At 46.3% G+C, this 17,342-nt stretch overlaps 1 protein-coding gene across 1 annotated transcript in view; it reads right to left on the bottom strand.

The window, feature by feature from the left end:
- Positions 1-17,342, bottom strand: part of LOC124716823 (serine protease ami-like) — a 51,123-nt gene that overhangs the window by 23,916 nt on the left and 9,865 nt on the right. The window contains exon 2 of the mRNA XM_047243376.1: positions 11,636-11,843. Within this exon, the coding sequence (XP_047099332.1) occupies positions 11,636-11,843 (208 nt within the window). The remainder of the gene's footprint in view (positions 1-11,635; positions 11,844-17,342) is intronic.

Below are 17,342 nucleotides of genomic sequence, written 5' to 3'. Positions count from 1 at the left end.
TCCGCAAGGCGTTCGATACAGTTCCCCACAGTCGTTTAATGAACAAAGTAAGAGCATATGGACTATCAGACCAATTGTGTGATTGGATTGAGAAGTTCCTAGATAACAGGACGCAGCATGTTATTCTCAATGGAGAGAAGTCTTCCGAAGTAAGAGTGATTTCAGGTGTGCCGCAGGGGAGTGTCATAGGACCGTTGCTATTCACAATATACATAAATGACCTGGTGGATGACATCGGAAGTTCACTGAGGCTTTTTGCGGATGATGCTGTGGTGTACCGAGAGGTTGTAACAATGGAAAATTGTATTGAAATGCAGGAGGATCTGCAGCGAATTGACGCATGGTGCCGGGAATGGCAATTGAATCTCAATGTAGACAAGTGTAATGTGCTGCGAATATACAGAAAGATAGATCCTTTATCATTTAGCTACAAAATAGCAGGTCAGCAACTGGAAGCAGTTAATACCATAAATTATCTGGGAGTACGCATTAGGAGTGATTTAAAATGGAATGATCATATAATGTTGATCGTCGGTAAAGCAGATGCCAGACTGAGATTCATTGGAAGAATCCTAAGGAAATGCAATCCGAAAACAAAGGAAGTAGGTTACAGTACGCTTGTTCGCCCACTGCTTGAATACTGCTCAGCAGTGTGGGATCCGTACCAGATAGGGTTGATAGAAGAGATAGAGAAGATCCAACGGAGAGCAGCGCGCTTCGTTACAGGATCATTTAGTAATCGCGAAAGCGTTACGGAGATGATAGATAAACTCCAGTGGAAGACTCTGCAGGAGAGACGCTCAGTAGCTCGGTACGGGCTTTTATTGAAGTTTCGAGAACATACCTTCACCGAAGAGTCAAGCAGTATATTGCTCCCTCCTACGTATATCTCGCGAAGAGACCATGAGGATAAAACCAGAGAGATTAGAGTCCACACAGAGGCATACCGACAGTCCTTCTTTCCACGAACAATACGAGACTGGAATAGAAGGGAGAACCGATAGAGGTACTGAAGGTACCCTCCGCCACACACCGTCAGGTGGCTTGCGGAGTATGGACGTAGATGTAGAAGGTTTCACAAAGTCCGCCGTCTCTGGCACTCCCGGCGTGTCTCCTTCATCAACACAGCGTCACAATGGAATTCCCAGCCACGCAGCTGGACCGGTCGTTGTGCGGCATCTAGAGGTTGCTAAGCTAACGTTCGCCACCACGTGTTTGCTGCCGCGCCGCGGCTTTGACGAGCGTCGTGTGCGGCCGCCCCAACTCCGGACATACAATACTTCCCGGGCGCCCCAACTCGCCCGTGACCTCACATGTGTCTGACCCACTGCCACTTCAGCCTTACAGTTCTCTCAAGGACGTCCGTCAGTTTGTCCTCCTCCCAATGTCTTCCGATCGAATCCTATCCGTGAAGCTGCCTCCTAGCATACATCGGTCCCTGGTTCCTCGTGCTCTCTTTAATTTGGGAGAAACTACCCCACTTCTCTAGGTATTCACCAAACCCAAACACTTCCATCGCTGTGCCGCAAGGTAAGCTGTGATCCAGCGGTCCAAATCATTCGTTTCCAGCTATCCAGCGTCTAGTGGCGTTGCTGTTTACACCACATCAACCACTGCTGAGCACTGACTCAAGAAATCTGTGGCTTATGAGGAGCTGCTAAACCACTCTACATCATTAATTACCCCCATGGAGTAAAATGTAATTTTCTGAGCGATAAAAAACAAAAGGATTCAACCGTGTTTCGGTCACAAAACTGAATTATTTTTAAAATATCATTACTACTATCACTATTTCGTAATACCGTAATATGCTGATTACATAAGTTACCAACAATTTCATTTATTTGAAATACTATCATCAATGTAGGACAAAATGTGGCAGAGGTGACAGCTAGTCAAACAAATGTATGAACATCATCTTCTTCACACAGTATTCCCACTACGCACATACCTTATTCTTTGCACCATTCATCTGTGACAGTAAAATTGAGACAGTTATGGCACATACACTTAAATCTGTCACATAAACTACTTCTCAAAACTGCAGCTAGTTTCAGAAATAGAACTACACTCCTGGAAATTGAAATAAGAACACCGTGAATTCATTGTCCCAGGAAGGGGAAACTTTATTGACACATTCCTGGGGTCAGATACATCACATGATCACACTGACAGAACCACAGGCACATAGACACAGGCAACAGAGCATGCACAATGTCGGCACTAGTACAGTGTATATCCACCTTTCGCAGCAATGCAGGCTGCTATTCTCCCATGGAGACGATCGTAGAGATGCTGGATGTAGTCCTGTGGAACGGCTTGCCATGCCATTTCCACCTGGCGCCTCAGTTGGACCAGCGTTCGTGCTGGACGTGCAGACCGCGTGAGACGACGCTTCATCCAGTCCCAAACATGCTCAATGGGGGACAGATCCGGAGATCTTGCTGGCCAGGGTAGTTGACTTACACCTTCTAGAGCACGTTGGGTGGCACGGGATACATGCGGACGTGCATTGTCCTGTTGGAACAGCAAGTTCCCTTGCCGGTCTAGGAATGGTAGAACGATGGGTTCGATGACGGTTTGGATGTACCGTGCACTATTCAGTGTCCCCTCGACGATCACCAGTGGTGTACGGCCAGTGTAGGAGATCGCTCCCCACACCATGATGCCGGGTGTTGGCCCTGTGTGCCTCAATCGTATGCAGTCCTGATTGTGGCGCTCACCTGCACGGCGCCAAACACGCATACGACCATCATTGGCACCAAGGCAGAAGCGACTCTCATCGCTGAAGACGACACGTCTCCATTCGTCCCTCCATTCACGCCTGTCGCGACACCACTGGAGGCGGGCTGCACGATGTTGGGGCGTGAGCGGAAGACGGCCTAACGGTGTGCGGGACCGTAGCCCAGCTTCATGGAGACAGTTGCGAATGGTCCTCGCCGATACCCCAGGAGCAACAGTGTCCCTAATTTGCTGGGAAGTGGCGGTGCGGTCCCCTACGGCACTGCGTAGGATCCTACGATCTTGGCGTGCATCCGTGCGTCGCTGCGGTCCGGTCCCAGGTCGACGGGCACGTGCACCTTCCACCGACCACTGGCGACAACATCGATGTACTGTGGCGACCTCACGCCCCACGTGTTGGGCAATTCGGCGGTACGTCCACCCGGCCTCCCGCATGCCCACTATACGCCCTCGCTCAAAGTCCGTCAACTGCACATACGGTTCACGTCCACACTGTCGCGGCATGCTACCAGTGTTAAAGACTGCGATGGAGCTCCGTATGCCATGGCAAACTGGCTGACACTGACGGCGGCGGTGCACAAATGCTGCGCAGCTAGCGCCATTCGACGGCCAACACCGCGGTTCCTGGTGTGTCCGCTGTGCCGTGCGTGTGATCATTGCTTGTACAGCCCTCTCGCAGTGTCCGGAGCAAGTATGGTGGGTCTGACACACCGGTGTCAATGTGTTCTTTTTTCCATTTCCAGGAGTGTAGCTCTATTATTCAGTTTCCAAAAAGAGAGTCAACAATGAGACAACAGAAAACAACCTCCAGCTAATTTAGCACCAAGGAAACCATTGTTGCGCCCGGTTAACACGAAGAAAAAAGCTATGGGCTATGGGCTATGACACACCACTATTCGACAGCAGGGGATTGGATAAGACCCTTATTCACCGATGAATCCAAGTTGGAAACATTTGGAAGTAAACGCCGTCAATTCGTGCGCAGATTAATCCATAAATTCCAACTGTGATGGTATGGAGATCTTTTGGAGGGAATAAAGTCGGAGATTTGGTGAAGGTAGATGGAAAAATGAACAAACACAATGGCCCGAAACATTCATGAGTCCAGCTTGTGTCAGAACTATGTGACATCTCTAGAGTTTCAGAGAATTTTGAAGAACATGGAATGGGCTCCCCAGTCCCATAACTGTAACCCAGTCGAGCTAGTATGGAATGAGTTGGACAGGAAGATCCAAAAACGGGGAATCATGAGTGGGACACACATACGAGGGGCGTTTGAAAAGTTCGTGCAAAGTCCGAGAGACGGCACCACCGGCACGTATCGAGGTCATGATTAGTTAGTAGCATCTTTGGAAAGAACGCACAACAAGGTTCACCCATATTGGTCTATTTCTTTGTGTTTGGCATTCGTGTGAATCAAGGGAGTCGAGTGATTGTCAAAAAATGGACGAAAAAGAATTTCGTGTGGTGATTAAACATTATTTTATGAAATGCAAAACGCCTCAGGAGACTAAACAGAAGCTTGATAAACATTACGGTGACTCTGCACCCTCGATCAGAACAGTTTATAAGTGGTTTCAAAATTTTCGAAGTGGCCATATGGCCACAAGTGATGCTGAACGTTCTGGTCGCCCTGTGGAGGTTACGACTCCAGAAATCATTGATAAAATCCATAAAATGGTGTTGGATGACAGAAGAATTAAGGTGCGTGAGATTGCTAGTGCTGTGGGCATTTCGAATGAACGGGTACATAATATTTTGCATAAAGTCAGCTATCCGCAAGATGGGTTCCGCGATTGCTCACACTTGACCAAAAACGGAATCGTGTGAAATGTTGCAAGGCTGGTTTGCAGCTGTTCAGGAAGAATTCGCAGGACTTTAAGCGTCGTTTCATCACTGTGGATGAAACATGGAAACATTACTATACTCCCCAGACCAAACAACAGTCTAAAAATGGGTTATCAAGGGAGAATCAGCATCAAAAAAGGCGAAGATCATTCCTTCGGCCGGAAAGGTTGTGGCGACTGTCTTTTGGGTTTCGCAAGGGACAATCCTCAACGACTATCTGGAAAAGGGTAAAACTATTACAGGTGCTTATTATTCATCGTTATTGGACCGTTTGAAAACCGAGCTGCAAGAAAAACGATGGCGACTGGACTGCAAAAAAAACCTTTTCCATCACGACAATGCACCAGCACACACCTCAGCAGTTTTGGTCGCAAAATTAATGGAAATAGGATTTCAACTCGTTTCACACCCCCCTTTTCTCCATACTTCACTCCCTCGGACTACTATTTGTTCCCCAATTTGAAGAAATGGCTGGCGGGACAAAGATTTTATTCATATGAGGAGGTGATTGCAGCAACTAATAGCTATTTTCCAGACTTGGACAATTCCTATAATTCGGAAGGGATCAAGAAATTAGAACAGCGTTGGACGAAGTGTATAAGTCTAAAAGGAGACTATGTCGAAAAATAAAAAAGGTTTACCCCAAATACGTAAGTAGTTTTTATTTTTGCACGGACTTTTCAAACGTCCCTCGTATGAGACGTCCTAATTCCAATTTAAACACTGGAAAAATTGACGTATTGTATACCGAGAGTATGCACGATAATGATTAAAGGAAAGAGTGGCTATTCTGCGCAATCTAAAATTTAATAGTTGCATTTACGTTGGTATTGTATGAGCTTAATAAATATTTAGAAGACAATAAAATGCACAGTGTTCACCGGAAGCCGACGCACACAGATCGGTATCTGCATTCTAAGATTTGTCATCCACCACACCAAGGCAGTGGAGTCCTTAGGGTTGGGTTGTTTTATGGGGTGGAGACCAGACAGTGAGGTCATCGGTCTCATCGGATTAGGGAAGGACGAGGAAGGAAGTCGGTCGTGCCCTTTCAAAGGAGCCATCCCGGAATTTGCCTGAAGCGATTTAGGGAAATCACGGAAAACGTAAATCAGCATGGCCGAACGCGGGATTCAACCGTCGTCCTCCCGAATGCGAATCCAGTGTGCTAACCACTGCGCCACTAGTGGCATCAGTTCTCAACTGGACTCATCAGCAGAAGCAGCGTTCTCCTGAAGATGGTGAACAGTTGGATCGCCGAAATACTGAATGGACTTGAAAAAAAAATATATCAAGAATAAAATGCAGTTTATTACGGCGGTGCGGTTCTCCCGCATTGTCCCCTACGCTCTGTCAAGGAGTATGGGACTACGGGGCTTCATCATCATCATCCGTTCCATTGGCCATAATCACTTGGTGTTTCCAAACTTAAATAGTGTACTTAGTAGCTACTATACTGGTGTAGGGCGTAGACTCTTGTATACTCATATTCTGTGGTTAAATACTGCACACCAGTAGGGCACAAGTGTGTTCATGCCAGTAAGCTGTATCTCCGTCAGAATGATAACATAAAAGTCATAACGAACACCTTGAGATCAACTCCTCTACCTCAGCTATCTGCTTCACAGCATTTGAGAGAACAAGCAGTGAGCTGTGAATGGGAAAGAGATTACTAACTTAAGAGTTTTTCCCGAGGCTGCCTATCAAGGAACTTGCACTCACTTCACCTAGCCCACATCTCAGTTCCATTCTGGACAGCTCGTGTGAACCAACTAAAGATGACTGAAGATGTTTGGAAGGAGACACGGAAAAATAACAAAATCATATGTCGTCAGGGCCTCAAAGAACCCCCAAATGTATCACGCTTGCAACTGCCTAGAAGAACCTGGTGTCAAATGAACAGAGGCCGTTGTAGACATGGAAGAACTAAGTGCTTCATGTATGAATGGAGACTCTCAGACACCTCATTGTGTGACTGTGAAGATCAGGGAAAACCATTGACCAAATTGTAGAGAAACGTCCCAAGAGATGTTTCAGTGGAGACTGGAATGAAATCATCAAAGCCCCCACAGCAACATTAGAATGGATGGAATGTCTTCACAACACTCTGTAAGGTCAGTTGAGACCAGAGCTGTTGCATATTCCTTTTGTACTTCATTGTGTAAATATTACTGTGAATTGTATATGTACAGCCATATGATAAATAATAATAAATAAATAATATTAATTATTTTTTTACTTTATTATTAATAATAATATTAATGGCAGTGGTCAAACACAAAGCATTGGCAGCCTCAATTCTTCAATTTCTGCCAGTTCAGAAGTAAGGAATCCGGCAATCAAATGATTTACAAATAGTAGGTCTAAGTAGTTTGAAAACATTTCAACTTGCTTTATTTTAAATGTGGGTGCAAGCTGTGGGTAAAGCAAGTGCTGAGGTAAATGTAAATGTCGTGTGACTATGGCCTCCCATAGGGGACACCGTTCGCCGGGTGCAAGTCTTTCGATATGACGTCACTTCGCTGACTTGCGCGTCGATGGAGATGAAATGATGATGATTAGGACAACACCACACCCAGTCCTGAGCGGAGAAAATCTCACGCCCCAGCCGAGAAACGAACCAGGGTCCTTAGGATTGACATTCTGTCGCGCTGACCACTCAGCTACCGGTGGCGGACAGTGCTGAGGTGTGGTGCAGAGGAAACATGTTCTGTACCAAGTGTCTACCCTAAATGTACATAGTTAGCTTCCTTTCCTGAGGAGGAGTTGTAGGTAACACTTGCGGTGCACTATGAATTGCTCCGTCATTCTATAAGAAAGGTGTTTGAAATAAACAGTACTAATTCTTTTATTGACTCAGTATTTAATGGTTTAATAGAACATGTACTAAAACTACACTCCTGGAAATGGAAAAAAGAACACATTGACACCGGTGTGTCAGACCCACCATACTTGCTCCGGACACTGCGAGAGGGCTGTACAAGCAATGATCACACGCACGGCACAGCGGACACACCAGGAACCGCGGTGTTGGCCGTCGAATGGCGCTAGCTGCGCAGCATTTGTGCACCGCCGCCGTCAGTGTCAGCCAGTTTGCCGTGGCATACGGAGCTCCATCGCAGTCTTTAACACTGGTAGCATGCCGCGACAGCGTGGACGTGAACCGTATGTGCAGTTGACGGACTTCGAGCGAGGGCGTATAGTGGGCATGCGGGAGGCCGGGTGGACGTACCGCCGAATTGCTCAACACGTGGGGCGTGAGGTCGCCACAGTACATCGATGTTGTCGCCAGTGGTCGGCGGAAGGTGCACGTGCCCGTCGACCTGGGACCGGACCGCAGCGACGCACGGATGCACGCCAAGACCGTAGGATCCTACGCAGTGCCGTAGGGGACCGCACCGCCACTTCCCAGCAAATTAGGGACACTGTTGCTCCTGGGGTATCGGCGAGGACCATTCGCAACCGTCTCCATGAAGCTGGGCTACGGTCCCGCACACCGTTAGGCCGTCTTCCGCTCACGCCCCAACATCGTGCAGCCCGCCTCCAGTGGTGTCGCGACAGGCGTGAATGGAGGGACGAATGGAGACGTGTCGTCTTCAGCGATGAGAGTCGCTTCTGCCTTGGTGCCAATGATGGTCATATGCATGTTTGGCGCCGTGCAGGTGAGCGCCACAATCAGGACTGCATACGACCGAGGCACACAGGGACAACACCCGGCATCATGGTGTGGGGAGCGATCTCCTACACTGGCCGTACACCACTGGTGATCGTCGAGGGGACACTGAATAGTGCACGGTACATCCAAACCGCCATCGAACCCATCGTTCTACCATTCCTAGACCGGCAAGGGAACTTGCTGTTCCAACAGGACAATGCACGTCCGCATGTATCCCGTGCCACCCAACGTGCTCTAGAAGGTGTAAGTCAACTACCCTGGCCAGCAAGATCTCCGGATCTGTCCCCCATTGAGCATGTTTGGGACTGGATGAAGCGTCGTCTCACGCGGTCTGCACGTCCAGCACGAACGCTGGTCCAACTGAGGCGCCAGGTGGAAATGGCATGGCAAGCCGTTCCACAGGACTACATCCAGCATCTCTACGATCGTCTCCATGGGAGATTAGCAGCCTGCATTGCTGCGAAAGGTGGGTATACACTGTACTAGTGCCGACATTGTGCATGCTCTGTTGCCTGTGTCTATGTGCCTGTGGTTCTGTCAGTGTGATCATGTGATGTGTCTGACCCCAGGAATGTGTCAATAAAGTTTCCCCTTCCTGGGACAATGAATTCACGGTGTTCTTATTTCAATTTCCAGGAGTGTAGATATGATTTATCTCGTTATATTAAAAATAAGTTTTGAAAGAAATATTTTCGTTTGAAAGTTAGGGGCTAAAATTGTTGAAGGTGGGAGAAGGTAGCTGGGGACGGGGGTTGCGTACTAGCTAATACCGGATTGCACTCAAGAGGTAGTGTCCTCAGAAAGATTGGGAACCACTGGACTAGCACGTTCGTTGTCAAGTAGTTGCCTAGCTAGTCATGGACTACACAGGGGGTTAGGGGTATAGGTACGGATATTGTGATCATTGGTACCTTAGTATTTACTCACTTCAGTCCGTTTGTTGTTTTCTTGCCTGTGTCCGAAAGTCTCCTCACAAACAAATCACATAAATTACTACCTGTTATGCCAATGGGAAGGAAATCGTTTCTGAAGAAGAGAAATTTGTTAACATCGAGTATGGATTTAAGTATCAGGAAGTCAAATGGTTCAAATGGCTCTGAGCACTATGGGACTCAACTGCTGAGGTCATTAGTCCCCTAGAACTTAGAACTAGTTAAACCTAACTAACCTAAGGACATCACAAACATCCATGCCCGAGGCAGGATTCGAACCTGCGACCGTAGCGGTCTTGCGGTTCCAGACTGCAGCGCCTTTAACTGCACGGCCAATTCGGCCGGCGTCAGGAAGTCGTTTCTGAAAGTATTTGTATGGAGTGTAGCCATGTATGGAAGTGAAACATGGACGATAACTAGTTTGCACAAGAAGAGAATAGAAGCTTTCGAAATGTGGAGCTACAGATGAATGCTGAAGATTAGATGGGTAGATCATATAACTAATGAGGAGGTATTGGATAGGATTGGGGAGAAGAGAAGTTTGTGGCACAACTTGACAAGAGGAAGGGATCGGTTGGTAGGACATGTTCTGAGGCATCAAGGGATCACCAATTTAGTATTGGAGGGCAGCGTGGAGGATAAAAATCGTAGAGGGAGACCAAGAGATGAATACACTAAACAGATACAGAAGGATGTAGGTTGCAGTAGGTACTGGCAGATGAAGAAGCTTGCACGGGATAGAGTAGCATGGAGAGCTGCATCAAACCAGTCTCAGGACTGAAGACCACAACAACAACAACTTGGTTCAAATGGCTCTGCGCACTATGGGATTTAACATATGAGGTCATCAGTCCCCTAGACTTAGAACTATTTAAACCTAACTAGCCTAAGGACATCACACACCTCCATGCCCAAGGCAGGATTCGAACCTGCGACCGTATCAGCAGCGCGGTTCGGGACTGAAGCGCCTACCTGTTACTACCTGATGTTTTCTGCATGGTAGTAATAACAGCACAAAGTGAACTACACCTGTCAGTGTAGACTAACCATTTTGCATTCATGTGCCTACACTTCAACATCTGACGTGATGCTCAGTGGAAAATAAATATTAATGGTTTACGTGGTCCTTATGTACTTCGAGGTACTTAAAACATGCCACTTATAGTAGTTATAATCATTAGCCTGCAAATGTAGTAAATACTAATGTATGAGGGAAATCCCAAAATAAGGTCTCCTATTTTTGATAAGTACGACAGTTGGTCACACTGTTACGAAGAGTGGCTTCACGTGGGCTTAGCAGCAGTTGAGAATGGAGCTCCCGTTGGATGTTGGCGCCAAGTGCGAATTGTGCGCAGTTATTCGGTTTTTGAACGTAAATGGCACTGCGCCGACTGAAATCCATCGCAAATTGACGGAAGTGTGTGGTGAGTCGTGCATGGTTGTCAAAAATGTCCGTAAGTGGTGTAGAGAGTTTGCAGCTGGTCGGACCGAAATTCACGACGAACAAAGGAGCGGGAGACCGTAAGTTTTTGAGGAGACAGTGTTGAAGGTTGAGCAAAGCATGCGTGAAGATCGGCAGATCACCCTGGATGGTCTCTATACGTTGCTTCCTGAGGTTTCTCGAAGCACCGCTCACAGAATTTTAACGGGAACATTGAACTACCGGAAGGAATGGGTGGCATGCTTGCTAACTGAGGACCACATGCGGCAACGACTTGATGCTTACCGCGTATTTCTTCACCGCCTTGCAGCTGAACAGAACAACTTTCTGGGCTGAGTTGTCACGGGCGACGAAACCTGAGCATACCACTTTGCACTTGAGACCAAATGGTTCAAATGGCTCTGAGCACTATGGGACTTAAGATCTGAGGTCATCAGTCCCCTAGAACTTAGTACTAATTAAACCAAACTAACCTAAGGACATCACATACATCCATGCCCGAGGCGGTATTCGAACCTGCGACCGTAGCAGTCGCGCGGTTCCGGACTGAAGCGCCTAGAACCGCTTGGCCACAACGGCCGGCCACCAGAGACCAAGCAACAATCACGCCAGTGGCGGCATTCTTCTTCGCAGCTGGGCGGCGAGCTGGTATGACATGGGCACAGCGTCTACAAAAAAGGTGATTATGTCGAAGAATAGCTAAATGTTCAAGCTGTAAACTGATGTAAACCATTGTAGAAATAAACAGGTCAATGTACTTATAAAAAATAGGAGACCTTAATTTTTGGATTAACCTCGTAATGTTGTTCAGCACACTGCCGCAGTCATCGGTAGAAATATCTACATGTATACACCTAACACCCGTTGTATTCTACGACCTTCGATAGTGCTGGAAGAATGCAGATAGGTGGGTTAGAAGTAAAAAACGGTGGTAATGAGCTAGACGTAACGAAAAGGACTCGAGAATGAAGTGTCGTACCAGTCTGACATACTCACTGTCTCATTTCCGTGACGGGTATGATGCCGACGAAGCCGGAGATCATTTCGAAGGCGCGGTACATGTGCAGCAGCATGATGTCGTGGTCCAGTCTGTCTGGGGTGGGCGGCCTGTAGTAGCTGACCGTCGCCGTGACGCGGATCTGGACGTTGATCTTGGTGAAGACTCTGTCGGTCGAGAAGTCCACGTCACCAGCGAAAACGATAGCTGCGGGCAGGTAGTATGAGTCAAGGGTCTACCTCCGCCACAGGGGCCCGGGCAATGCCCCCTCCTGGAATCTGGGCTACAGGGTTTACAATCATCACGGAATTGTCGCGATATACTACAAGCGACCATCTACAGGGCTATTACAAATGATTGAAGCGATTTCATAAATTCACTGTAGCTCCATTCATTGACATATGGTCACGACACACTACAGATACGTAGAAAAACTCATAAAGTTTTGTTCTGCTGAAGCCGCACTTCAGGTTTCTGCCGCCAGAGCGCTCGAGAGCGCAGTGAGACAAAATGGCGACAGGAGCCGAGAAAGCGTATGTCGTGCTTGAAATGCACTCACATCAGTCAGTCATAACAGTGCAGCGACACTTCAGGACGAAGTTCAACAAAGGTCCACCAACTGCTAACTCCATTCGGCGATGGCATGCGCAGTTTAAAGCTTCTGGATGCCTCTGTAAGGGGAAATCAACTGGTCGGCCTGCAGTGAGCGAAGAAACGGTTGAACGCGTGCGGGCAAGTTTCACGCGTAGCCCGCGGAAGTCGAAGAATAAAGCAAGCAGGGAGCTAAACGTACCACAGCCGACGGTTTCGAAAATCTTACGGAAAAGGCTAAAACAGAAGCCTTACCGTTTACAATTGCTACAAGCCCTGACATCCGATGACAAAGTCAAACGCTTTTAATTTTCGGCGCGGTTGCAACAGCTCACGGAAGAGGATGCGTTCAGTGCGAAACTTGTTTTCAATGATGAAACAACATTTTTTCTTAATGGTGAAGTGAACAGACACAATGTGCGAATCTGGGCGGTAGAGAATCCTCACGCATTCGTGCAGCAAATTCGCAATTCACCAAAAGTTAACGTGTTTTGTGCAATATCACGGTTTAAAGTTTACGGTCCCTTTTTCTTCTGCAAAAAAAACGTTACAGGACACGTGTATCTGGACATGTTGGAAAATTGGCTCGTGTCACAACTGGAGACCGACAGCGCCGACTTCATCTTTCAACAGGATGGTACTCCACCGCACTTCCATCATGATGTTCGGCATTTCTTAAACAGGAGATTGGAAAACCGATGGATCGGTCGTGGTGGAGATCATGATCAGCAATTCATGTCATGGCCTCCACGCTCTCCCGACTTAACCCCATGCGATTTCTTTCTGTGGGGTTATGTGAAAGATTCAGTGTTTAAACCTCCTCTACCAAGAAACGTGCCAGAACTGCGAGCTCGCATCAACGATGCTTTCGAACTCATTGATGGGGACATGCTGCGCCGAGTGTGAGAGGAACTTGATTATCGGCTTTATGTCTGCCGAATCACTAAAGGGGCACGTATCGAACATTTGTGAATGCCTAAAAAAACTTTTTGAGTTTTTGTATATGTGTGCAAAGCATTGTGAAAATATCTAAAATAATAAAGTTATTGTAGAGCTGTGAAATCACTTTCATCATTTGTAATAACCCTGTACAACTGTACTAAACTACATACTAAACACTGTAGCAAGGGCTCTGGCGTATAACATATAACCCCCCTCCCGAAGAGGCCATGAAGGTCCGAAGGTACCGACCGGCCGCCGTGTCATCCTCAGCCCACAGGCGTCACTGGATGCGGATTTGGAGGGACATGTGGTCAGCACATCGCTCTCCCGGCCTTATGTCATGTAATATATAGATTATTGCTTGCTACTTCAGTGTTCTCTTGAAGCTGTGAGAAAGGAGGACAGGCGTTCCAAGGCGAGGAAGCAGAGACGATGCTGAGGACAGACGAAACTAAGAGAGATATTGTTACATGAAGTAAACAGTAAGGGGAGAGCCTTGCGAAAATGCAGACGCCCCCAGACGCGGTCCCAGGGCGTTAGTTACTCTTCAAGGAATTGACATGTAACTTCATATGTCGTCTAGACGCTGTGGTAGGTTGCCACCGTAGAACTTTGTAACCAACAGGCACGTACTAGCGTATAAAGCCAGCTTGATACCAGCCCTGAGAACAGCAATGTCAGTAGGCTCACAAGGCTTAGAAAGAGAGCGAAAGCGCCAAAAACTGTTGACCTAGCAGTCCCTACTCCGGGGAGCCCGAGGGGCGGGGCTAAATGACGTATAACAATAATGTTGCAAGCCTTATTTGGCAGAGCAGTTACGTTTAGCTTTCAGCCGAACAATGTCGATACCAAATACGGACTTAGTGCAACTGCATTAACATCCCCGCCTTAGAAGCAGTAGAGAGGACCTAACTAAGCCATGATTGGCAGGCACCGGCAAGAGACCTACGGGATTGGCTGGGTGGCTTTATGCGGGAAAAACAGTGCCTCCACGTGACTCTTTAAAATCCCTAGATTCCGCATTTTGGCGGAGTTCTCAGTCAGACGATCTGGGAGCCGAACCCGCGTCCGTCGAATCCAGCCTCGGTCCAGCTCCGCGTAAGTCTGCTCTCTCACTTGGAGTGACTCCGTGAACAGTGTCACACTTAGTATGTTTTGTTTTGCAACTAACTTGTATCCTTAATATGCTGCTTGTGTTTGCTACTGTGGTTGGCATCCACTCCTGGGACTTCTGCACTGGTTTCTGTTGTAACAGTGTTATTCGTACTTTTTCTAACCACAGAACTGGCCTCCAGTGCATTAGTTAGTCCTGTCTGGAATAAAGAACTATTTCAAACCCCTGTTTGTCCAAGAGTCTCCACAACGAGTTCCCTACCGAGTCTCACCACCTGCATTTCTAGTAAATGCCTGTACCAATGTTGGCTCAGACAGAAGAAAACAATCACATTCCTTCACTCTGAATTGTCTGTGTGCCTTCTGCTCTGTACCGCTCTGAAGCACAGACTAACCAGAAACCCCTTTTTCCCCTCTCCCACCTATGTCAGGACACGACAGTCAGTTTCCGAGACCGGAGCCGCTACTTCTCAATCAAGTTTGCCTCACAAGCGCTGAGTGCACCCCGCTGGCCAACAGCGCTCGGCAGACCGGATGGCCATCTACCCAAGTGCTAGCCCAGCCTGACAACGGTTAACTTCAGTGATCTGACGGGAACCGGTGTTACCATTGCGGCAAGGCCGTTGGCACGTGTAACATATGGCAGAAGAAAATTAATTTCACTTTAAATGCGAACATTTTAGATTAGGCTTTACCGTGACTGTTACTGACATTAAACGAAACAAGTTTATTGTTACCAGTCGTTGTTTATTTATCTCCACGACGCGTTTCAAAGGTTTACGCCTCCATCGTCAGGTGGATTTACATTTTTTAGTATGACATTTATGTGTGTGTTGCGTTACGATCTTTTGGAGGAACTTGTGGCACTGTCTAGTGGAGAAAACAGAACACTATTTCAGAACATGGTTTTGGGTTTCTTTTGACAAAAAATTAAACGAATATCTAACGGTAAACATAAAATAAGTAAAATAGAGTACCTCCAGTGGTCACAGCTTCCTTTCGCTGTAGTAACACATCACATGTATACTGTCATATTTTGTAAAGAAGTATGGCGTCTGGAAACTATTGGGTGCAAAGATCGTATAGCAGAAGAGGAAACATTACCGCAAAGTACGAAGAATACACATCCTGATAACATTATCACAGAATAATTTTAAATAAAATCCTTAAAAAAATTATTCTGTAATAATGTTGTTACGATGTATATTCCTTGTACTTTTTTTAAAAAAAATAAAAAAGAAATCCTTAAAAATATTGTTCCGTAATAATGTTGTTACGATGCATATTCTTTGTACTTTGCGATAATGTTTTCTCTTCTGCTATATGATCCTTGCACCCAGTAGTTCCCAGACGACATATTTGTTTACAAAATATTGCAAGTGGGCTGCTTCCGTGCTGGCAGCGATGTGTAGCGCTTTGCATTGGATCTCTGACTGCGCTTTCTTTGTAAGAGATTCTGTGGCTGGTTGGACTCGTTGTTGGAAGTTAATCGTCAGTAGTGTTGGGCAGTTGGAAGTTAGTCGCCAGCAGTGATGGAAGTACTGTTGTGCAGTTGGAGGTGAACAGCCAGCAGTGATGGATGTTAGATGTGGGAAGTTAGCATTGATAGGGGGTAGGTTAACGATCTGCACGTGTTCGACTTGGACAATATTATTCATGATTATATACCTTTGTACTAGATGTCAACGACGGTTTATATTCGTGTTTGAACTGGATGTCACATTAATAAGGTAAAAAATATATTATTTGGTTTGCAACAAAATCTTTCCTTTGCTAACCACATGCCTATTAGTAGTTAGTGGCTTTAGTAGTTAGAATCGTTTATTTAGGTGGCAGTATTAACGCTCGCTGTATTGTAGTAGTTCGCGTAATGAAGATTTTTGTGCGGTAAGAGGTTAATGAAATGTATAGGTTATTGTTAAGATTTCTTTTTAGTCAGGGCCATTCTTTTGAATCAATTTTTTGAAGTCGGGTTGCAATGTTTTTTGAGCAGTCAGATTGCGTTGCGTTAGAATATTGTGGGTCAGTGTTGACATGATAAGAAAAAGTAGAGAGAAAGTAGGATCAGTACGTTCAGTTTCACACAGATGTTTAAGAATCAAATAACGTAGAAGTTTCATCTTCTCAGTCATTCTGCAATTTAAGTACAGACACACTCATTTAAATAAAGAAGTTTCAATAGGACAGTATACATGTGATGTGTTACGACAGCGAAAGGAACCTGTGACCACCGGAGGTACTCTGTTTTACTTATCTTACGTTTACCGTTAGATATTCGTTTAATTTTTTGTCAAAAGAAACCCAAAACCATGTTCTGAAATAGTGTTTTGTTTTCTGCCTTAAACAGTGCCACAAGTTCCTCCAAAAAATCGTAACACAACATATAAACAAATGTCATACTAACAAATGTAAATCCACCTGACGATGGAGGTTTGAACCTTTGAAACGCGTCGTGGAGATAAATAAACAGTGATTGGTAACAGTAATCATGTTGTCTCATTTAATAAATTAATTTAAATTTTTGCCACTTTAGATAATCCGTTGGGTCTGAGACAGCAGTCATTCCTTCATTATCGCTTCGGATACCACAGCGATAGGTTTTACCCACCGTAGTGCATCAGTGAGCAGCTGAAAAGCGACTGTGTTACGTTTGGCGTACAAAATGCGCATCGCGCCTGGTCATCTCAACCAAATTCCTTCTATTTAAAACTTGAGAGAACTAAATTTTCAAATTGCTTGTGAAATCTTACGGGACTTAACTGCTAAGGTTATCAGCCCCTAAGCTTACACACTACTTAACCTAAATTATCCTAAGGAGAAACACACACACCCATGCCCGAGGGAGGACTCGAACCTCCGCCTTAGACCGCTCGGCTGATCCTGCGCGGAAAGTAAATTTTCGCTCTGTAGCGCAGTGTGTGCTGATATGAAATTCCTGGCAGATTAAAACTATGTACCACATGCAGACCCAATCTCGGCATTTTTGCCTTTCATGGGCAAGTGCTCTACCGGTTGAGCTACACAAGCGCGACTGTCGAGCGCTCTTCACAACTTTACTCC

This window comes from Schistocerca piceifrons, chromosome 9 (genome assembly GCF_021461385.2).
Source record: "Schistocerca piceifrons isolate TAMUIC-IGC-003096 chromosome 9, iqSchPice1.1, whole genome shotgun sequence".
In the NCBI taxonomy this organism is placed as follows: domain Eukaryota; kingdom Metazoa; phylum Arthropoda; class Insecta; order Orthoptera; family Acrididae; genus Schistocerca; species Schistocerca piceifrons.
Note: the sequence above shows the minus strand (reverse complement) of the source record. Positions and strands in the feature narration are given on the sequence as shown.